This window comes from Martes martes (genome assembly GCF_963455335.1).
Source record: "Martes martes genome assembly, chromosome: 1".
Classification (NCBI taxonomy): Eukaryota; Metazoa; Chordata; class Mammalia; order Carnivora; family Mustelidae; genus Martes; species Martes martes.
This window is the reverse complement of record NC_137888.1, coordinates 47,301,335-47,324,821: the sequence shown is the minus strand read 5'-3', so window position 1 is coordinate 47,324,821 and position 23,487 is coordinate 47,301,335. Positions and strand designations below refer to the sequence as shown.

Genomic DNA, 23,487 nt, shown 5'->3' with positions numbered 1-23,487 from the left:
ACCTCCTTGGCTTCAGCCATAAGGATGATTTGATACTCACCACATACGGTGTTTTTCACCTATCTTCAATCTGTACATATGACTTGGACACTCTTATCCTCCAAGGTCCAACTTCCCTCTGAGGTGCTTTCACTGAGTCCCTTTGGCAGAGTAGTCATTTCCTCTCAAATGCTCTCAAAACACTTTATACACTGGACATGATTTATAGTATTTATTGGAATTCTGTACTTAATCTTGAACCTGTATTTTTACCACACTAAGTTGTGAGCTTCTCAACATTGCAGTTTTTTAATCTGTAAAACAAGGAGAATAATACTCTTTTTAAAGAGAGGTAAAGAACAGAAAGTATGAATCATATCATTTGGTAGAGAAATGGAGTTTTACAAAAGTCAGTTTCCTGCTTTTCCTCTAATAAGAGAAATTATAAATGTGTTAGACTACACTTACATGCCTGGGACGCAAGGAGTTAAACTTTCCTCCAATTACAGGAAGATAAACTGAGCACAGGGAAATGCTGGGAAAGGGTAAGTAAAATGGTTACAAGATTGAGTACAGCTCAGGAACTTCAGCAGTTGCAACATTTTCTCTATAACAATCTCTCTATTCTAGTCACAGGTCCTTAGATATAAGAATAGAAAGGAAAGAAGTCATGTTAAAATCTGTAGATGTGCACTCTTGATCTCTGAACCTCTTGTTCACCTCTGAGCTCTTTATTATGCTGGGTTGGTCTAGCCAAGATAAGGCCTAAAGGCATTCTCAGGCCTACAGTCACTAGCAGGTAAGGAAGACGTTGAGAAAAATAAGATTTGTGGGAGACTTTGTGTACTCTGAAAGATGCATTTGTATCTTTTAGGATTCTTATCTTATGAGAGCTAACAGAAATAGGAGTTGGTTTCCGAAAAGCATTGTTGCTGCGGAAACATCAACAGAGCTGTAGGCAAGATCTGGATTCTGGTGCTGGCTCTAGGCATGACCATGGGCACATAAGTTAACCTCCCTGGGCCTTAGCTGCAGAATAAAGGGATCTGACAAAACTGGTTCTGAGAGCCAAAGGGACAAAAATTCAAAGAGAATAGAAAGGTTAAATGACTGGCTCAATTATCACTGTACTTCTAAGAAAAACCAGAGAGTGGAATTGGAAAAAATATGAAATACGATGTAGTTTGAAAACTGTTAAAAGAATCATATGATTTTCAAGAGCTCTGACCTAGTGCTGTGAGTGTGGCATTCAGAAATGTATTTAAAGCTAATCTGGAGTATATTTAAATAATTTTCTTTTTCTGTTCTATTCCACCGAGATCTGGAAAACGTTCCCAGCCCTGTGTCAACCTTAAATGAGAAAAGAATCTTTAAAGAGCCACTGATTTGTAATGGAAAATTTGGATAAATCAACTATTTATACTCTGAGATTTTTATATTTCTTTTTGTCCTTTCTTCAGAACACACAGCTAAGAAAAGCCATGATGTAAGTCTGCTCTATTAGACCTCATTGGCAGGCTGTTTATTCTGTATCTACAGCGTAGCAGTTCTCTGACTACCCACTTATTTAGTGGACAAGCAACCAAAGAACAAGCTTACAACAACAACAACAACAACAACAACAACAACAACAACAAGTGTGAGCTTTGATTAATCTAGCATGAGCCTGGAGAGAAAGAGGTGTCAGAACACCTAAGTTTTCATCATCTTTGGTCCAAGGTTTATTAGCCAAAGTTATTTAAGCTTTCTAAATTTCATATTCCTTATACTGCAAAACAGGAAATTACCTATCTACTGATGTATCAAGCAACGTACACACAAAAGTATTATTATAAGCACTTACCTGGTAAGCTAAACTGGAGTAAGTCTTCGTTAAATGTCTACTATCAAATTTCTGGATCTATACTTTATTCAAATTGAAATCCAACATCAGAAAAACTACTGAGACCTTCCCTAAATATATACACTCACCAATTCACTGCTTTAGTTCTGTTTAATATATGGGAATTATGCCCAACTACTCCATGTATTTCTTTAAGAAACAACCTGGCCTAATGAAGAGTAGGTAGGTCTAACTGGGTATACTCAAAATGTGTGTGTGAGACCATGTGCTGGGTGACAGAGACTAGACAACTTGGTCTGAGAAGTCACTGAAGAAGCTGACCAGGTTTCATTTGGGAAAAAGAATAGAGCCCTTCCTGTTGAAGGTCTAATGGCATGGCACAAGGAATAGTCTTGTTTGATTTACCTCTGGAGGCAGAAGCAGGATAAATGCAGGAAGTTCCTGGGAGTTGGATTTAAGCTCACAAGGAAGTACTTTCTGACACTTAGAGCCACATAACAACTGAGAAGGTTATAACAGAAAACACGGATTGCAACGTACTGTGGGGGATGGATGAGATGACTACTATACTGCCTTCTAAACCTTATATTTGATTCTTCCCTTCCTGTGACTTTGACTTTCTATGAGGACACAGAATTGTTGGGAATATGGGCCTGAATCACCCCCTCCCCACACAACCAACTTCCATTCCCCTCTCTGAAGCCTTGCCCATGCTCTCCCTACAAGGAAAAACACCATTAAGGAAATGTTTGAATGATTTTAACTGAAAATAGAAGGAAAAAAAGGGGGGCTAATGCTAAATTAGGTTATCTGGTTTTCAATGTGTCTTTTTTTAGCCATCAGATAGCTTTATTGCAGTTGGCTGAATTTAGTGTCTTCAAATGTGGGTGGCTAGGGCAATAAAAGGAAAGAAATTTTTTATTTTTTTATTTTTTATTTTAAGAGAAACCAAATAAAATACTCAACAAGATTTTTTTCCCTAATGTGGCCATGCTAGCATAACCTGGCTGTTTTGCAACTGGGCACTATTAACATCTATTTATAGCCAGTATTTTCATAGATGAATCACATTTACCATGAGACAGTTAATATTAAGGGCTCAACCAGCTCTGCTGAGAACCCCATAATCTTACTACATCTCTTTCCATTCCCCTTTGAGGGAACTAAGTTATAGCTGAATAGTTCCATGCAGAAAGATGGGGAAATCCAAATGGAAATGTAAACCTAGCAGACAGCATATTCCCTAAATTCAGCAAAGTATGGGATGTTAAACACATTCAAATTTTAGGCCCTGGATCACTGCCAGTTCTGTCCCTCAGAGATGAGCATCCTACAGTTAACCCAGACTCACTCTTCATTATGTAGTCATCCTGTAATCAGAGTAAATCAACCCTCAAATTTTCTACTGAATCAAATTTAAATGATACTGCTTTATATAAAATGTCACATACATAAAATCAGAACTAATGATTGTCAAATGTGCTGTCAAATAAAAAGAAAGCATATAGTGGATCCTCAGTTTATTTTATGTGTGTATGTGAGGAGGTGAAGGTAAGGAAAGCCTAAGGTTGGGGTATATACGATGAAACATTTGCAAAATTCAGTGACATTAACTGGAGATTTCTGGCAAGTCTCGGGGACCTAGAGTCACTTCTCCACAGAGTGCGCACACACACATACTCTCTGAACTTTGTATAGGCACCAGCACTACCTTGATACTGATAGTCATTTGTCTTTGATGTCTTCTATGAGATTCTTCACCCTTACCTTTACCTTTTCCAGGCTTTTTCTTTCTTTCTTTCTTTTTTTTTTTTTTTTTTTAAAGATTTTATTTATTTATTTGACAGAGAGATACAGGAAGAGAGGGAACACAGCAGGGAGAATAGGAGAGGGAGAAGCAGGCTTCCCACTGAGCAGAGAGCCCAACATGGGGCTCGGCCCCAGGACTCTGGGATTATGACCTGAGCTGAAGGTTGACGCTTAACAACGGAGCCAACCAGGCAGTCCTTATCAAGTCTTCTCTTAAGAGCATTTAGTTCAAGCTAAAACTCTTTAAGAGTAAATAAGATAATACAAAGCACTTAAAACAGCACTTGGCCTGTGGTAAGAGGTCTATACATATGAGCTATTTCTTACTAGTTTCTCAGTACAAGCATACCTCAGAGTCATGGCAGGTTAAGTAACAGACCACCGCAATAAAGGGAATATTGCAATAAAGTGAGTCAAATAAATTTTCTGGTGTTCCAGTTTATATAAAATTAGGTTTACATTATACTATAGTCTATTAAGTGTATAGTAGCAGTATGTCTAAAAACCAATGTATATACCTTAATTAAAAAACTATTTATTGCTAATAAAGGCTAACCATCATCTGAGCTTTCAGCGAGTTGTAATCTTTTTGTGGGTGGAAGGTCTTGCCTCAATGCTGATGGCTGCTGACTGACCAGGACAGTGGTTTCTGAAAGCTGGGATTGCTATGGCAATTTCTTAACATAATACAACAATGGGGGCGCCTGTGTGGCTCAGTGGGTTAAGTCTCTGCCTTCGGCTCAGGTCATGATCTCAGAGTCCTGGGATTGAGCCCCGAATTACGCTCTCTGCTCAGTGGGGAGACTGTTGCCTGCCTGTGATTTCTCTCTGTCAAATAAATAAAATCTTTAAAAAATAATAATAATACAACAGTGAAGTTTGCCGTGTCAATGAACTCTTTTTTTTTTTTTTTTAAGATTTTATTTATTTATTTGACAGAGAAAGAGAGAGAGAGTGAGAGGGGGAACACCAGCAGGGGGAGTGGTAGAGGGAGAAGCATGCTCCCTGTGGAGCAGGGAGCCTGATGCGGGGCTCCATCCCAGGACGCTAGGATCATGACCTAAGCCAAAGGCTGATGCTTAATGACTGAGCCACTCAGGTGCCCCTGGACTCTTCCTTTTACGAAGGATTTCTCTCTAGCAAGTGATGTTGTTTGACAGCATTTACCCACAGAATTTCTTTCAAAATTGGCGTCAATCCTTTTAAACCCTGCTGCTTTATCAAATAAGTTTATGAAATATTCTGAATCCTTTGTTGTCATTTCAACAGTCTTCACAGCATCTTCACCAGGAGTAGATTTTATCTCCAGAAAACACTTTCTTTGCTCATTCATAAGATGCAACTCATCAGCAGTCTAAGTTTTATCATGAGCTTATAGCAATTCAGTCACATCTTCAGATTCCACTTCTAATTCTACTTGCTATTTCTACCACATCTTTAGTTGCTTCCTCTACTAAAGTCTTGAACCTCTCAAAGTCATCCATGAGGGTTGTAACTGACTTCTTTGAACTCTTATTAATGTTGATATCCTCTTCTCATCAACCACGAATGTTCTTGGTATCTAAAATGGTGAATCCTTCCCAGAAGGTTTTCAATGTACTTTGCCCATATTCATCAGTGGAATCACTCAAAAGGGCAGCGATAACCTTATAAAATCTCTCTCTTAAATAATAAGACTTTAAAGTCAAAATCACTCCTTGATCAGGCTCACATCTGACTCTTGATTTTGGCTCAGGCCATGAACTCAGGGTCCTGGGATGGAGCCCTACATTCCCAGGACCCTACTCAGCAGGAAGCCTGCTTCTCTCTCTCTCCCTCTATCCCTCCCTTGCTTGCACTTTCTCTAAAATAAATTAATCTTTTAAAAAAAATTACTCCTTGATTTATGGGCTGCAGAATGGGTGCTGTGTTAGCAGGCATGAAAACAACAATCATCTCATTGCACATCTCCATCAGAGTTCTTGGGTGACCAGGTGCAGTGTCAATGAACAGTGATGTTTTAAAAGGAATCTCTCCTTAAAAGTGGGAGGTCTCAACAGTGGGCTTTAAAATACTCAGTAAACCATGTTGTCAACAGATGTGCTATCATCCAGGCTTTCTTATTCCATTTATAGTATAATTCTTAGGGGCCCTAGGAATTTTTGGAATGGTAAATAAGCACCGATTTCAACTTAAAGTCACCAGCTGCAGTAGCCCTTAAAGAGATTCAGCTTGTTCTCTGAAGTTTTAAAGCCAGGCACTGATTTCTTCTCCCTAGCAATGAAGGTCCTAGATGGCATCTTCTTCCAATAGGAGGCTGTTTCATCTCCACTGAAAATCTATTGTTTAGTGTAGCCACCTTCATTAGTGATCTTAGCTAGGTCTGGACAACTTGTTGCTTCACCTGGCACTTTTATATTATGGAGATGGCTTCTTTCCTTAAACCTCATGAACCAACATCTACCAGCTTCCAACTTTTCTTCTGCAGCTTCCTTACCTCTCTCAGTCTTTGTATAATTAAAACAAGTTAGGGCCTTGTTCTGGATTAGGTTTTGACTCATGGGAAGGTTTTAGCTGGCGTGATCACCTATCTAGACCACTAAAACTTTCTCCATATCAGTAATATGGTGTTTTGCTTTCCTATCAATTCATGTGTTCACTGGAGTGGCACTTTAAATTTCCTTCATGAACTTTCCTTTTGCATTCACAACTTGACTGTTTGGCACAGGGGTCAGCCTTTCAGCTTGCAACATGCCTTCCTCACTAAGCTTAATCATTCTATAGAGGTATGTGCAACACTTCCTTTCACTTGAACACTCAGAGGCCATTATAAGGTTACTAACTGGATTAATTTCAATACTGTGCATTAGAGAATAGAGAGACCTGAGAACAGGGAGACAGAAAAATGGCTGTTTGGTGGTGCAGTCAGGACACACACAACATACACTGACTGAGTTCATCTTAAGTGGGTGTGGTTAGTGCTGCCCCCAAATAATTACAATACTAATGTCAAAGAGCACTGACCACAGATCACCATAATAACAAAACAGTTATGAAAAAGCCTGAAATAGTGCAAGAATTACCAAAATGCGGCCGTGAGACATAAAGTGATTAAATGCTATTGGAAAAATGGTGCCAACAGACTTTCTCAACAGAGGTGCTACAAATCTTCAACCTGTAAAAAGTGCAGTACCTGCAAAGCACAATAAATGAAGTGCAATTAAATGGGGTACACCTGATACTGTTTTTCTAACTTTCTAGCCAGATGAATCAGCTTTACAATGAAGCAATTCCTACTCAGAGTCAACCAGCTCTGCTGACTGCATGATTCAATCGTTCACTGAAAGCCTGCTGATGTCCAATCTGTTGGGCACTAGGGATACAGACATAAACAGAGGGCCTTTGCTCACAAAGCATGACTAATAAATCTATCATACCAAGTATCCTTACTTCCATTTTTATTTGAAGGCTTTGGGAGGTTTACTAACCACTTGTGATCTAAGGCCACAGCGCTAACATATAGGAACTGTGATTTAAGTCCAGATCTATGTAATTCCACAATCTCATATTCCTTCTATTATGCTATGCCTATGCCACACTCAGGTATAAAAATAAGCTAGAACAAATCACTTAGCACAATACCTGTATAGTGGGTACTTCATAAATGTTTGTGAATAACTTAATGTTGAATGAGTATTTTTTCTTAACTATGTACGTCTTCTTATAAGATCCTAAATAGATAGAGTATAGCAATTTACTGGACACTTTGCATCCAGGCTGCCCAAGTTAGGATGTGCCACTTTTTAGCAGTATGAGCTTCAACAAATTATTAAGTTTTAAGCCTCAGTCTTCTCCTCTGTAAAATAAGGATGAATAACAGTTCTGTGAAGACTAAATGAGTTAATAAAAGGAAAGCATTTAGAACAGGCCTATATTTGGTAAGTACTGAATAAATGTAAGCTATCACTATTACTATTATTTTCTTCCCTAAATTGGAGTTTTGATCAGTTAATTCAGTATCATAATAAGTAATCAAAACCAGAAACAATTTCTTTCACTGAGACTTTTTCAGGTTCCTTTATACAAGTAAAATATCCTCTTTTCCAACATTCAAGGAGGAAAATAAACAGGTACATGGAGAATAAAATTATGTCTTAATAGTACCCGATTATGTACAGTAAGCAATTTTTGATATATAAAATTAGTAAAGAATGATTAAGAAAATTTAACTTTTATAATAAGGAGTTGGCTAGAAGTTTGTGTGTATTAGAGGTTGAATAGGCCACTATTTACATTTGGCTATTTCCCTAACTAAATTAAGTAAATAGCTTAAATTCTTTACTTGTCCTTCTCCTGCATGGATACATCCTTACCAAAGATCCACCATGATTTCAACCAGCTTAAACCCAAGAAAAACTGACCGAGGTCACCACATAGGAAAACAAAACAGAATCTGCTTCTCAGGGCCAAATGAACTGTATTTGTATCCATAGATACAAGACAACAGAGAATCACAGAATTCTAAAGTGGGAAGCCCCACGACCTCAGAGATCATCTAGTCTCAAGCCTGAATCCTACTATCAGGGGATTTGTTAGTGGGTGTGGAACAAGATAGAAGTCAAGGGAAAGAAGCCCTGGTCCTTGTTCCATCCTGAATGATCTTTTAGGACCAACCTAGCTCAATATCCTCATTTATAAGTGACAACCCACAGCCTGGCTAATTAAAAGCAGAGCTGAGATCAGAAGCCAGGTTTCCTGAATCCCAGTCTATCAATTTCTTACACTTCTGAGGGCTGCCATTCTATGGCTATGTTAGTTATAGATAATGCACTGGGCTGTGTTAAATTGACAACTAAGCAGGATTTCTCTTTCAAAAACCATTAGACTTAATGTTACTGCTAGCACTTTATGAAAAGAGCAAGGCATCATTATTTGGTATAAATAAAAGCAACTTTCCATTCTTTTTGTGGGGGGGGGGGTTAACCTGAAAATCCCAAACCACTGTTGCTATTACAAAATTTTTCTTTTCCTCAGTACACACCCCTGGGCCAAACACAGATGCATTAACATTTTGCCAAGAGAAACAATGAAGTCACTGATAATACAAAGCATGAAGTATCATGAAATTCATGTCTTTGTTTTCTTCCTCCCCATACTTAATTACTTCTCATTACTGATTATTTTGTGGTTGTTGGCACAAGGGCAAGGAAACTCCACCACTGTAAACATGTGGAGACATATAACACCTCAGTAGACCAGAAGTCTGCACACGATGGCTCTGTTCACAAATCCAATGTGCATGTCATCAAGAATGTTGATGCCACCAATCCCAGCCCCCAAAGAGGATTAGCAGTCTTCAAAAAACTCTAATCACTTTAAAAAAGAATAAGCAAAGTATCAACGTATTTTAGGTCATTCCTTTTTATCACTTACAATATCATCATTGCCAAAGCACTTGTGGTTTCTTGGAAGATTTCACCTAACCCACCTTTTTTAAAAGTGAGGCAAGGGAAGCTGGGATGTATATAGAGTTTCATTCACGTTTTCTGCAGCTGCTCGGCTTGCCTTTAACTCAAAGGGTACTTATGAGAAATGCTTATTAAACTATTTTTCTAAATAGAAGCTTACATTATCTTGGAATTCTGGAAGGCAAACCTTGGATAAAATTAATCCAGAGGAATCCTTATTGATTAGCAGCAGAACACAAGTTGATTCTTATCAACAGGCTACTGTTGGGGCACCTGGGTGGCTCAGTAGGTTAAGTGTCTGGCTTTGGCTCAGGTCATGATCTCAGGGTCCTGGGATTAAGCCCTGGGCTCCTTGCTCAGCGGGGAGTCTGCTTGTGCCTTACCCTCTGCCCCTCCCCCTGCTCATGCACATACACACTCTCTCTCTCTCAAATAAATAAAATATGTTAATAAAAAAGGGCTACTGTTCTACATATAAATATGTGGGTAAGAGAAAGCACAGGAATGCATCATAGAAATCACCAAAACCCTCAACAAAACCTTAAGCTTCCAAGAAACTAAAAGAAGTAAAACCCAAATATATTTTACCCCTTTTCAACTAAACATTTAGGGGCACCTGGGTGGCTCAGCTGGTTAAGCTTTAGACTCTTGATCTCAGCTCAGGTCTTGATATTAGGGTTGTGAATTCAAGCCCCATGTTAGGCTCCATGCAATGTGGAACCTACTTAAAAACAACAACAACAACAAAACAAAACACTAGACATTTCTTCAATTTTCATAGAAATCTGAATCTGTAAGTGTTGTAGACCTACAATTTTTTTAAAAAATGGCTATAGATGGGACACCTGGGTGGCTCAGTTGGTTAAGCAGCTGCCTTTGGCTCAGGTCATGATCCCAGCGTCCTGGGATCGAGTCCCACATCGGGCTCCTTGCTTGGCGGGGAGCCTGCTTCTCCCTCTGCCTCTGCCTGTGCTTGCTTGCTCTCTCTCCCTCTCTCTCTGACAAATAAATAAATAAAATCTTAAAAAAAAAAAATGGCTATAGTTAACTCTTCCCAACTCTGTTTCTCTTCAGTGTGACCTTGCAGCTCCAACCATCAAGAGGTGAAATCTCTGACTCCACTTCTTGAATTGGGGTTGGCCTTGTGATGTTCTCTTGACAATAAAAATAAGGCCTTAAAAATTCAGCTCTTGTACTTTTGGAATGATGCTCTGAGACCACCATGTGGGGAAGCCTTGTCTAGCCTACCAGAGGTTGAGAGCCCATGTGGAGCAGAGATAAGAAGATCCAGCTGAGGTCTACTAGCCCAGCTAGTTGACAGACAGAAATGCGAATAAGCCCATCTTGGACCATTGAGGCCCAGCTGAGCTGCAAGATGATGTGAGCTGCAGAATGAACCACAGAATTTTTAACTGTTATTGTTTAGCCATTACCTAAGTTTTGAGGTAGGCCACAAAGCCAAGAAGAAAGCAGTCACCTTGTGAAATACCCACTATCTATGAAGCATCAAGTCAGATACCCTATGGGAGACCTAAATGGAGATCAATAATACGAGACAGAAGACATGGGTGGTCCTGTCCTTCAAGTGTGAATATATCTATAAATAAAGTAGCACTTAATAATTATGTTTTATCAGTTTTTTAGTATATGTGCTGTTGAAGTTAGCACAATAGTTATCTGTATTAAATATATCTATTCTATATTAAGAACCTACCATTATTCCTACAGGACCTTGTAGGGTCTTCCTAGAATGTTCAAGACAATCCCATGGGGTAGGAAAAAATAATTAAATATATTATTTTTTAATTAATATTTTTCATTTTTGAATGTTTTCATATTGTACATTATATACATGTTTTCATAAGGTACATAGCATATATTAATATGCTAGTATATAAACATTATGTATGTATACATAAATATACATATAATGGGGTTTCCCACAGTCATATCTCCCACAGATCTTCAATCCATCCCTACACAAAAAATATACTTCTCTATGCTTTGCTTTTCTCAAATAAATGAATTCCTCCTTGTCTGTATAGGGAAGAATCTGTGATAACTACTATCACAGATCACTGTTCATCTATACTGTAATTACTTAGCAAGGTTATAAGCATGTTTCAGATAGGGTGTCTATATTCATTCTGGACAAGGTGTCTGTAACTGTGTGTCTTTGGCAGTACAGCATATGGCATTATGGCATGATTTTTAGTACAGTTTCTGGAACCAGGGTATGTGGATTCAAATCACAGTTCTGCCAGTTATTAGCTGTGCAAACTTAAAAAAACATTCTCAGCTGAAAATTATTACTGGGATTATTTCCTTAAGAATTGTCTTCTAACTATAATCTCTTTCTTGGTGGTAATCATCAGACCTCGTTTACTGCACATCCACATGAAGCATTTAGATTTCTGTGGATTTATGTAAGATGAAGATCCACAAATCCATTTCTTCTTAATATACTATTGATAGCCTATAGATAATACTATACAATTGAAAGGCACACTGGCAAGAATTATTATATACCAAAGGGGAAAGGGGTCACAGAGATCACCTCCCTATTTCCCTCACTTCACAACTAGGGACACTGGGCTCACAGAGGATCAATGATTTGACTAAGTCCCACAACTGATTTGTGACTGAATTCTTTTTTCATTAGTCTTTTGTCTAGTTAGTTCATTGTATTTCTCATAACCCCAATTTTAGGAACTATTTCTATAAATCTTTCAAGTAAAAATGTATCATTTGTAATAAGGGAAGTAAGGAAGCCACATCATAAATAACCAACTTAGTACATAACACACAGTGGACTTTCAATAAATGACTGGTGGAGTACAGGTAGAGGGATGAACAAAGCTTAGCTAGCTGGCTCAGAAGTCCTCAAGGCTTCTAAACTATTCTGACAGGGCTCTCAGGTGGTGCCAGCAAACTGGGGCTGTTGAGAATCACTTTCCTCTCTCCCTCTCTTTTTAAGATTTATTTATTTATCTGAGAGAGAGAGAGAGAGAGAAAGTGAGTATGTGTACTTGAGTTGGGGGAGGGGCAGTGGGAGAAGGAAAGAGAATCCTCAAGCATACTCCCCACTAAGTGTGATCCCACTACCCTGGGATCATGGCCTGAATCAAAACCAAGAGTTGGATACCTAACTGACTGAGCCACCCAGGTGCCCCTGGTGCCCCTGGTGAGAAACACTTCTTAAACAGAGTACCTAACAAAGACACAAAGCTATTCTTTCAATCTTTTTTTTCCCTTCAGCACTCATACCTCATATTTCATTAAATGAAAGATAATCAAATAAACTTGCCTTTTCTTCTTGAATTCCCCTCCCCCTTTTAAAAAGATTTTATTCATTGAATTTTTTCCCTAACTATAAAGGTAATATAGACTCACTGAACAATTTTGGGGAATAAAAATAAAGTTAATAATAATATTAATAAAAGTAATGTTTATTTAGAGTGCTAATTTTATACAAGGCATGTTGCAAACACTTGACATGTGCTGACATGTCATCTTCACAGTAACTTTAGGTTACAAATATTCTACTACTATCATTCCCATTTTATGGATTAGAAAAGTGAAGCACCGAGGTATTAAGTAACTTGCCCGAAGTTTTACAGCAAATTAATAATGGAGTAGGGGTCTGAACTTAGGCAGTGTGGTCCTAGAGTTCATGGTCTTTTGCACTCTTTTGCACCGTCACTGATCAAGTTTTGGTTTCTAATGCATATTGTAAGAAAAGAAAAACTAAAAATTGATAATTTGATTAAATTAAAATTTAAAATTTCTATACCATAAAATACAATAAATAAAGTGAAAATGCAAGCTACAGACCAGAAAAGATAATAGCAAAACATATAATCAACAAAATGGAATTATATACAATATGTAATGAATTTCTACAAATCTATGAGAGAGACAACACAAAAGAAAAATGAGCAAAGATCATGAAGAAGCAATATGAAGAAACCCAAATGGCCTTTCAACACAAGAAAGGATGCCCATCTCACTAAAAATTATAGGATACAAATTAAAAAGTCAGATACCATTTTATTTATCAAAATGGGAAAAACTATAAATTCAGTAATAGGAATTGTTGATGAAGATATGGAGCAATGAGAACTCTGATACTCTGTTGTCAATTGGTATTCCACTTAGAGGAGCAATAATCCCTAGTAATGTTGAGAGAACACACGTTCTGCAGCCCTAACATCCCACTCCTAAAGAATATTTCCAGAGAAATGCATGCACACAGGAAAAAAAAAATGTGATGTTTATTGCAACATTTTTTCTAATACTGAAAAAAAAAAAGTAAACTATTTAAACAACTACTGACAGTAAAATGTGTAAGTAAATGGTGGACTATTCATGTAATGAAATACTATATAGCAATCAAAATATATATGCTACAATAAAATAGAACAAGGAAAAATCTAGAAAATACAGAATGAAAAAGCATGTTTCAGCAACATACAAATAAATATGCTATTTACATAAGGTTTGAAAATACACAAAGCAATACTATATATTGCTCAGCAGTATGTATATACACGTTCAAAAAAAAGTATAAGACGTCTTAAGGGAACATACATACCAAATTCAAGATGGTTACTTTTGGGGTGGGAAGCATAGAGAATAGGTTAAGGAAGAGAGAAACAGGGAGCTTCAACTGTGTCTATAATACTTACATTAAAAAATCATTTTCTAATGTATATAGTAAACTAAGTTTTTATGAATTTGTGTGGTAGCATGTTAATGGTTCATTACATTTCCCACACTTTTCCGTAAGCTTTGGTTTTACAGATCCTTAAAGAAATACTATTTTTAAAAATATACATTTTTTTTTATTTTTAAATAATCTCTATACCCAATATGGGGCTTGAACTCACAACTCCAAGATCAAGTCCCACATTATGCTGACTGAGCCAGTCAAGTGTCCCAGATATATTTTTTAAAAGAAATATTATTATAGAATGTATGGGGGAAAATATTATTATAACCTAAAAGCAAGTCATTAAGATGATAAAAGTTTCAAGGTTTTAGGAGTAAAATTAATAATATATAAATCATTGAAGTAGACTATAAGCTCAATTAATATTTGTCTTTTCATTAAAAATCTCAAAGGTGGAACAATTTTTCTTGCTATTATAAATTAATTTGGATAATTATATAATCAGATATAAGCTAATGTGTCCCTTAAATATGAATTTATTTTAATTATTTCCATAGGCAGGAGTGTCCCTATTTTGAAGATGAGTGTCCTAACCATAAAATCTTGACGTATCCAAGGACAGATCTGGAATTTTAGCAGAATGTCAGGGATACAGCCAGGGACCAACCCTTCATTCCTTTAATATTAGACTTTGTTGTCAAAACAAAGTAATCCAAAGTATTTTCTAGCAGTAATTCGGATGTTTCTATTTTAAAGCACCAAAGACTAAGAAATTCCAAAAAAATTTTTAAACTTCCAAAGGAAAAACTATAACATGAATCTGCAGAAATTTGGAACAATTAGCAAGTTTGCCATTTTACAATTACGTTAAGTACATCTTAACTCAAGTAAACACTTAGGCGTTGGTCAGAGGTATGACCCGGATCCCTGACATGAAATAGTTGGTGAATGAAGTTCAAATATAGTCTGTTTACCCATGGACATAAGTGGCCTTAATCAAAGCAGAACACCTTTTTTAAAAAGTTGATTTAAAAAACAGAAGTGTAAATAAAACTGTGATTTATGAATCTACTAATGCTGTTCTCTGCTGTAGACTTCAGAAAGATTGAGTCTTTGGCTGCAGCAAATACAGCAAGAGTGCAGACCTGTTAAAGCAGTAATAGGTGCCCTTATTAAAACTCTACTTCCATTAAGAGGTACAAACTGTTTTCCTTCTTTCCAGGCTTTAAAGAATGCGTTCCAGAAGCAGTGACACAGAGGGCTCAGCCCTAAAGCAATTTCCAAGACATAGTAAAGACCATGGTTTCCAAGGACCTGAGGACATGAAGCAGAGACAGCAAGACAAAGACCCCACCAATGAGTCAGATACAATTCTTTCCTGTCCTAGGTCACACGGTGGTGTTGGTCACCATGGAGAAGACCTCTCAAGAGACGATCTTTTATTTCTTCTGAGCATTCTGGAAGGAGAACTTCAGGTCAGCTGGGTTAGAATTATCCCCATGTTCAAAGAGAAGGCTGCTGGTGAATTTGGGGTGTATGCTGCCATGGAAATAGATTGTCTATGGTTCTACCTGTATGTACATGAAAGCAAGTACACATATACAGAATTCTCTTATGCCAACTGAAAGGGCAATTAATCATATCTGAAAGGGCTGTCATTATGACACGCAACTGGCAACCATCATGTGAAAGATCACATCCTCTGCCCATGCTGCTCATGAGCTTCAGTGCACAGGCATGGATGAGTAACAATGACTTCTAGATTGGCTTAAATAACAAGAGGCCCTTTTATACCCCATGTAAATTGGCTACTCGACTTGCCCTAGCATTATTAACTCACATAAAAAGCAAGAAACAGCTACTACACATATAGGAGAGTCTTATTTCCTACCCCCCAAAATGCAAATGTCAGTCCATTTAAAGGGTACCATGTTATCTACTTGTCAAACAATAAAATGTTGGGTTCCCCCAATGTTGTATAGTGCTCACATTTAAAATATTATTAATGTGTAATTAGATTTTAAGAAGGATGAGGGACATAATTTTACTGCCTTTTGTAAAAGGTACTATAAAGAAACATGACTCATTTTTTATTTGAAATAGAAGGAAAAAACCAGCTCTCAAGAAACCACTTTCAGAGAATGCTGGTAGATAAAACAAGCTTTCTGAAATGGCTTTTGTTCCTACAGGCTCGAGATGAAGTCATAGGCATTTTAAAGGCTGAAAAAATGGACTTGGCTTTGCTGGAAGCTCAGTATGGGTTTGTTACTCCAAAAAAGGTGTTAGAGGCTCTCCAGCGAGATGCTTTTCAAGCAAAATCTGCCCCTTGGCAGGAGGACATCTATGAAAAACCAATGAATGAGGTATGTATCACATTAGGGTTATGCACCTGGAAGGTGGAAAAGTTTACTAGCCAGCCAAGCACTTGGCCTGGAAGGTGAGCACGACATATAATTCTTTTTTGATTATTTACAGTTTCATGTTCTCACACATTAAAAATCTACCCAAGGTAGATAAATACTACATGTTCTACAGGAAAGAAAAGGAGAACAAATCATAGATGGGATGTTTCCACTAGGTATCTTTCTTGACATCAGACTGAAAGCTGACGAATACAAGAGATTTTCTTTCTCTCACATACACAGAGAGCCAAAGACACTCAGACACACACACGTGCACACACACATGCACACAAGGGCAGCACATATGGGGACTTGAAGGCTACACAGGCTATAATAAAAAACAGAAAAAGCTCAAATTTCTTTGAAAACACTGAGGTATTATGTTATAGAATTTTTTTTAAAGATTTTATTTATTTGAGAGAAAGAGAGAATGAGAGACAGAGAGAGCATGAGAAGGGGGAGGGTCAGAGGGAGAAGCAGACTCTCTGCCGAGCAGGGAGCCAGATGTGGGACTCGATCCTGGACTCCAGGATCATGACCCCAGCTAAAGGCAGTTGCCCAACAAACTGAGCCACCCAGGCACCCTATGTCATAGAAAAAAAATTTTTTTAAAGCCTTTATTTATTCATTTGAGAGAGAGAGAGAGATCACAAGCAGGCAGAGAGGCAGGCGGAGAGAGAAGGGAAACAGGCTCCCCACTGAGCAGAGAGCGCGATGCGGGGCTTGATCCCAGGACCCTGAGATCATGACCTGAACCGAAGGCAGAGGCTTAACCCACTGAGCCACCCAGGTGCCTGTCATAGAAATTTTGAGCATGAATGGAAATGATCAAAGAATTGTCCAAGCAATGGAATTTTAGAAAGCATATATTTTAGGTAAGTGCTATCATTTTTCCTTCAAAAGTTTAATGACAGCAAAGATCTTTCCCCCATCAAGTGTGCCCAGCAATGACAATAGCAAAGATGCAAAGTCTCAATACCACTGCATAAAGATTCAGTACTGCTTGCTCTTTTACTTGCTGACATTTCTGAAACTCTGGCATCCTTATTTTATTCTTCTCTTTTCCTCTGAGACCTCAATGGAAAATTTCACAATTTTTCATTTTTATAAAAAGGAAACAACTAAGAGCATGAGTTAAGGCTGGAGAGAGTGAAAGCAAGTTTTGGACAAATTTCCTCCACATAAGCTCTGGCAACCTACCTCAGGACTGACCTCTAATGTCCTTGCTATTCTCGTCCTGGGTGTCTCATGAGAGAAGACTACTGTCTTGCCAAATGCGAAGGAGTTTGGTCAGATGGATCTGTTTCTCTGAAGGGTAAGGATGCGACCACCCAAAGTCTGTTGACTTGCACTTTAATTCAAATTTTAGAAAGAGGAGCTGAAGCTGCATTCAAGTCAATTATGTTAAGACTGCATCCTGGCTCCCAACATAGTGACTAGGAAATGGCATTAGGCACAAATTCCCCAATTTATGTAAGTGCAAATGCAAACTGATGATCACTGACTATATCCTGACAAAACTCCATAAATGGCACAATCCCTCAACACTTCAGTGTGAAATGAATAGAATGACTTCAAATCTATGCTAAAATCATGGGAAAGTTTTAGTTTCACAATAATTCTATTGCATACATGCAAAATTGAAAATATCCTGACTCTCCACAAATGCTTGTCCCTGAAAGTTACCCATAATTTAGCCCTTTATAAATCCAACCTCTTTTGATTACTCTCACAAAACATACACATACATACTTCTTTACACATACGCACTTATCACATTCCCACTTCCGTGATGTGTCCACTTTTCTTCTCTTGCCTTTTACTTCTGCCTTATTGATTTCTCTCTCCCCAGCTATGAGTCTATACATTCCTTGAAGCCCACATAACTCTACCTACCCAATAATCCAGTTGTCTACCCACTTCTCTAATAAACTATATTAAGGGAGAATTTTTTTTTTAAAGATTTTATTTATTTATTTGACAGACAGAGATCACAAATAGGCAGAGAGAGAGGAGGAAGCAGGCTCCCTGCTGAGCAGAGAGCCCAGTGCGGGGCTCGATCCCAGGACCCTGGAATCATGACCTGAGCCGAAGGCAGAGGCTTTAACTCACTGAGCCACCCAGGCGCCCCTTAAGGGAGAATTTTAAATAGGGTTCCCTAGAAAGCTTTCCCACTGAGACCATCCATGGCTGTATCCGAGTTATAGCAGAATAAGGATCTGCATGCTAAGTAATTATTCTTTTACTTTTTCCCAACCTGGGATGTTAATAACCCCGAATTTTTTTTTATTCACAATGTTCTTTTTGAAAAGTGTAAAAATCTCAACCATTTCTACAGTAAATTAAAGGGGACTTACCTATTCTTAAGGCAAAATAGCTTAGAAGACCTAACTACTCTCAGTTACATCACATGGTAGGAATACTGACTTAAGATGAAAGACTGGTATTGGCATTTGAGCTAGAACAAAGAACAGGAATGAGAAAAGGGGGTGACTGGCTTGTCAAGAGAAAGGGAAGACGTTAAGAACTCAGAGTCTACAACAGTTTTAACCTCCTATTCTTTTCCAACCTAGGGTTCTATATTAGAAGTTACCTTAAAAAAAGATACTGAGTTAATTGCCTAAGATATTCTTAGTTCTTCTTAAAAAATAGCAAGGAAAATATAACACTTTGGATTTATCAAGGTATTATAATAAAAGAATCTGCATACTCTATTAGCATCACCAATTCTCCAAGTACTTATTTAAGAAACTGTATAATTTAGCTTTTAAATTTCATTTTATTCTTTTAATTATTATTTACTGGAGAGATGATGAATAAAAATAGTTGTGCCTAATGTTGTTGGTGTGTTTAATGTCTGTGTGACAGACAACAAATGATCACACAAGCCAAGTATACAATTACACACAGTGTTGCTTTCTATGGTGAAAACCACAAAGCACTACGAGAGTATAATAGAAGATCAAATTTATTTATTTATTTATTTATTTTAAAGATTTTATTTATTTATTTGACAGAGATCACAAGTAGGCAGAGAGGCAGGCAGAGAGAGGAAGGGAAGCAGGCTCCCCGCTGAGCAGAGAGCCGGATGCGGGGCTCCATCCCAGGACCCTGGGATCATGACCTGAGCCGAAGGCAGAGGCTTTAACCCACTGAGCCACCCAGGCGCCCCGGAAGATCAAATTTAGATAGAACAATCAGGAAACCTGAGATCCAGAGGACAAGTATGGGTTAGTTAGGTAGAACGTAAAGGAATTACATTTCAGTAATACTGTGGACTACATATCCAGTGAAATTATATCACTAAAAAGTACATAAAAATATTAAACTATCTAACATACTCTTTAATACATGGATGAGCTCACATAGAGGCAAAAATTCTGAAGCCAGGAATTAAAAAGGAAATTTTCATTGACTAGCTTCTGGCTCCATATATTTTGAAACTTTCTTCTGTCGATCCACAAACTCCAGTGCTGGGAACTAAAGCACATATTCATTTTGGGATATAATCTCTGGCTTTTCACCTTTATTTGACAATGGCTGGGTAAGCTGGTATTTCCTACATTAAGATGGCTAGCAATAGCTAGACTATACATAAAAGTGAGTGTGCCCTTCAACGGATGAATGGATAAGGAAGATGTGGTTCATATACACTATGGAGTATTACGCCTCCATCAGAAAGGACGAATACCCAACTTTTGTAGCAACATGGACAGGACTGGAAGAGATTATGCTGAGTGAAATAAGTCAAGCAGAGAGAGTCAAGTATCATATGGTTTCACTTATTTGTGGAGCATAACAAATAACATAGAGGACAAGGGTAGATGGAGAGGAGAAGGGAGTTGAGGGAAATTGGAAGGGGAGGTGAACCATGAGAGACTATGGAGTCTGAAAAACAACCTGAGGGTTTTGAAGGGGCGGGGGGTGGGAGGTTGGGGGAACCAGGTGGTGGGTATTAGGGAGGGCACAGATTGCATGGAGCACTGGGTGTGGTGAAAAAACAATGAATACTGTTACGCTGAAAATAAATAAAAAATTAAAAAAAAAAAAAAAGTAAAGAGCAAAAAAAAAAAAAAAAAAGTGAGTGTGAGCCCAAATGAATTTCCTGTTATCAAGACCCTCAAAATATCCATACCTCTCCAAAACAGCCTGACATGACATGAATATGATGGATGGTAAGTAAGAATGAAATAAAAACAAAGGTCTTTAAAACAATATTTTCTGAGTAGAGTTGACACACAATGTTATACTAGTTTCAGGTATACGGCATACTATGCTCACCAGAAGTGTAGCTACCATCTGTCACCACAGAATACTATAACAGTATCATTGACTATATTTCCTATGTTGTGCCTTTTATTCCCGTAACTTATTCACTTAACTGGAGGCCTGTATCTCCCATTCCTTCTGGCCCATATATTTGCCCATCCCCTACCATCCTTCTCTCTGGCCACCATTAGTTCATTCTCTGTATTTATAGATTTGATTCTGCTTTTTGTTTACTCATTTACTTTGTTTTTTTAGATTTCATATATGAGTGAAATCGTATATTATTACCCTTAGCAAAACACTCTCTAGGTCCATCCATGTTGTTGCAAATGACCAAACAAAACAAAACTCAACCCTTTTTATGGCTACAGAATAGCCTATTATAGATTTTTTATATAAATGGTGTGTGTGTGTGTGTGTGTGTGTGTATATCTACAATAGGCTATATACACACACACACACACACACACACACATACACACACACACATCTTTATCCATTCATCTATCAATGGACACTTAGGCTGCTTTCATATCTTGGATATAAATAATAGTAAATAATGCTGCGTAAACATAGGGAGTGCATATATCCTTCTGAACTAGTATTTTTGTTTTCCCAATACCAGAATTATTGGATCATATGCTATTTCTATTTATGATTTCTTGAGGAACCTCCACGCTGTTTTCCACAGTGTCTGAACCAATTTACATTCCCACCAGCAGTGCATGAGGGTTCCTTTTTCTCTACATCCTTGACAACACTTATTATTCTTGTCTTTTTTATTTTATCCATCTGACAGGTATAAGATGATATCTCATTGTGGTTTTGAACTGCATTTCTCTGTCAGTTAGTGATGTTGAGCACCTTTTCATGTGTCTGTTGGCCATTTTAATGTGTTTTTGGGAAAAATTTCTACTCAGGTCCTCTGCCCATTTTTCAATATGATTGCCCCCTACCTTTTTTGGGGGACAGGGGTTGATTTTACAAGTTCTTTATAAATTTTGAATATTCACCCATTATCAGATATATCATTTGTAAATATCTTCTCCCATTCAGTAGGTTGCCTTTTTGTTTTGTTGATGGTTTCCTTCACTGTGCAAAAGCTTTTTATTTTGATGTAGCTGCAACAGTTTATTTTTGTTTTTGTTTCCCTTGCTTTAAAAGACATATCTAGAAAAATATTGCTACAGCTGATGTTAAAGAAACTACTGCCTGTGTTCTCTTCTGGGGGTTTTACGGTTTCAGGTCTCACCCTTAGGTCTTCAACCCATTTTGAGGTTTTGTGTGTGTGTGTGTGTGTGTGTCTGTGTGTATAGTGTTAGAAAATGGTCTCATTTCATTCTTTTGCATATAGTTCTCCAGCTTTCTCAGCACATTTGTTGAAAAGACTGTCTTTTCCCCATTGCATACTTTTGCCTCCTTTGTCATAGATTAATTGACCCTGTAAGCATGGATTTATTTCTGTACTCATTAAGACAAGTGCATACCTAATCCCCTTCACCTATTTCAACAGTCTCCACTCCTACCCCAACTTCCCCTCTGGTAACCCTTTGTTCTCTGTCATTAACAGTCTGTTTTTTGGTTTGTCCCTCCCCCCCTTTTGTTTGTTTCTTAAATTCCACATACGAGTGAAATCATATGGTATTTGTCTCTGACTGACTTATGTTGCTTAGCATTATACTCTCTACATTCATCCATGTTGCTGCAATTGGCAAGATTTCATTGTTTTTTTATGTAGATGCTAAGAATTGTTAAAAATTCAATGTAGGCCCTACCTTCAGGGACTTCACAGTCTAGTAGGGAAGACAAACACATAAGTCAGGTATAGGCTGATCATATCATAATAGAGATATAAGTAGGCCACAGAAACCAGAAAGGACTTGGTATTGACATTTGTTCACATTACTATTACATAACCAACAAAGAATTGATTAATAAGAATTTTAAAAATATGCAAACACCTTGAGGCATAATATGATGAAAAACAGACCATAGGATCCAAGAGGCCTACTCTAGGGAGGGCTGGGGCAGGATAGCAGTTAAGTTGCCTCAGAATCAAATACTATGCAAAGATTCCTTTTCTTTATGTCCTTCCTCTGACAAGGTTTTTCTGAAGAGAGAAGGAAGTGTCAGAAAAGGGATATGGGGAAATTATTCTGATATCTACAGAGGCACCAATTATTTTCTCTGGGTAAAAAAAAAACAGTAATGATAGATTACATTTGTGTTGAGATGCATCAAAAAGTATCAATTAACAAGAGTAATGATAAAAAAAACAAGCAAAAAGATCAGAAACCCACTGCTAAATTACTTAGTCAAAACTTAGATATTTCTAAAACAGTGAATAAGAGATGGCAGTCTTTTGAAGGGTTTGCAGTTAACACACTATAAATGTATTTTCTCTTGTAGTTGGAGAAAGTCATGGAAAAACATAAAGAATCTGATAGACTAATCCTGGAACAGCTTTTAATGGCAGAAAAATCTCATAGGCAAACCATATTGGAGTTGGAAGAAGAAAAGAGAAGACATAAAGAATACATGGAGAAGAGTGATGAATTCATAAGCTTACTAGAACAGGAATGTGAAAGGTAAGGCTACTGTGGACATGACAATGATCCATTCTGCAAACTCTTACTAACCTTTCACTATGGGCTCAATATTATACCAGGGATACAAGGATGAATATGACATAGCTTCTGCTCTTAAAGATCTCATGGTCCAGAGGGAGGAAGAGGATGTGTTTAAAGATAATTTGAATATAATGCAATAACCAGGTATGATAAAAACTATGGAAACATAAATGCTGGGCACCTTATTCTGCAAGGGAGTGCTTTGTGAAAGGGGCAGAGGAGGTAACAGGGGTCTAGTCCCTATGCAAACAAGATTGGAAACTACATACAAGGCAGGGGCAGAAATAAGTGTCACAGCATAGAGATAAAATAGCATAGGTAGTGAGGGAACTCAACATGACTACAGTACAGGGTGCAATTGCAGGATGAGAAAAGGAAAGGCTAGCCACAAGCAGATGGATTTTATACTGTTGGCAAGAAGGAACAAATGACAAAT

The 23,487-nt window shown here is 37.7% G+C and overlaps 2 protein-coding genes across 4 annotated transcripts in view; one reads left to right on the top strand and one right to left on the bottom strand.

Annotated features, from left to right (window-relative positions):
• The window catches only part of CMSS1 (cms1 ribosomal small subunit homolog), a 382,791-nt gene that overhangs the window by 244,939 nt on the left and 114,365 nt on the right, over positions 1 to 23,487 (bottom strand). The gene's annotated exons all lie outside the window — the stretch shown is intronic.
• Positions 1 to 23,487, top strand: part of FILIP1L (filamin A interacting protein 1 like) — a 301,593-nt gene that overhangs the window by 172,690 nt on the left and 105,416 nt on the right. The window contains exons 2-4 of the mRNA XM_080829333.1: positions 14,973 to 15,225; positions 15,940 to 16,113; positions 22,831 to 23,009. Of these exons, the coding sequence (XP_080685459.1) occupies positions 14,983 to 15,225; positions 15,940 to 16,113; positions 22,831 to 23,009 (596 nt within the window). The 5' untranslated portion in view covers positions 14,973 to 14,982. The remainder of the gene's footprint in view (positions 1 to 14,972; positions 15,226 to 15,939; positions 16,114 to 22,830; positions 23,010 to 23,487) is intronic.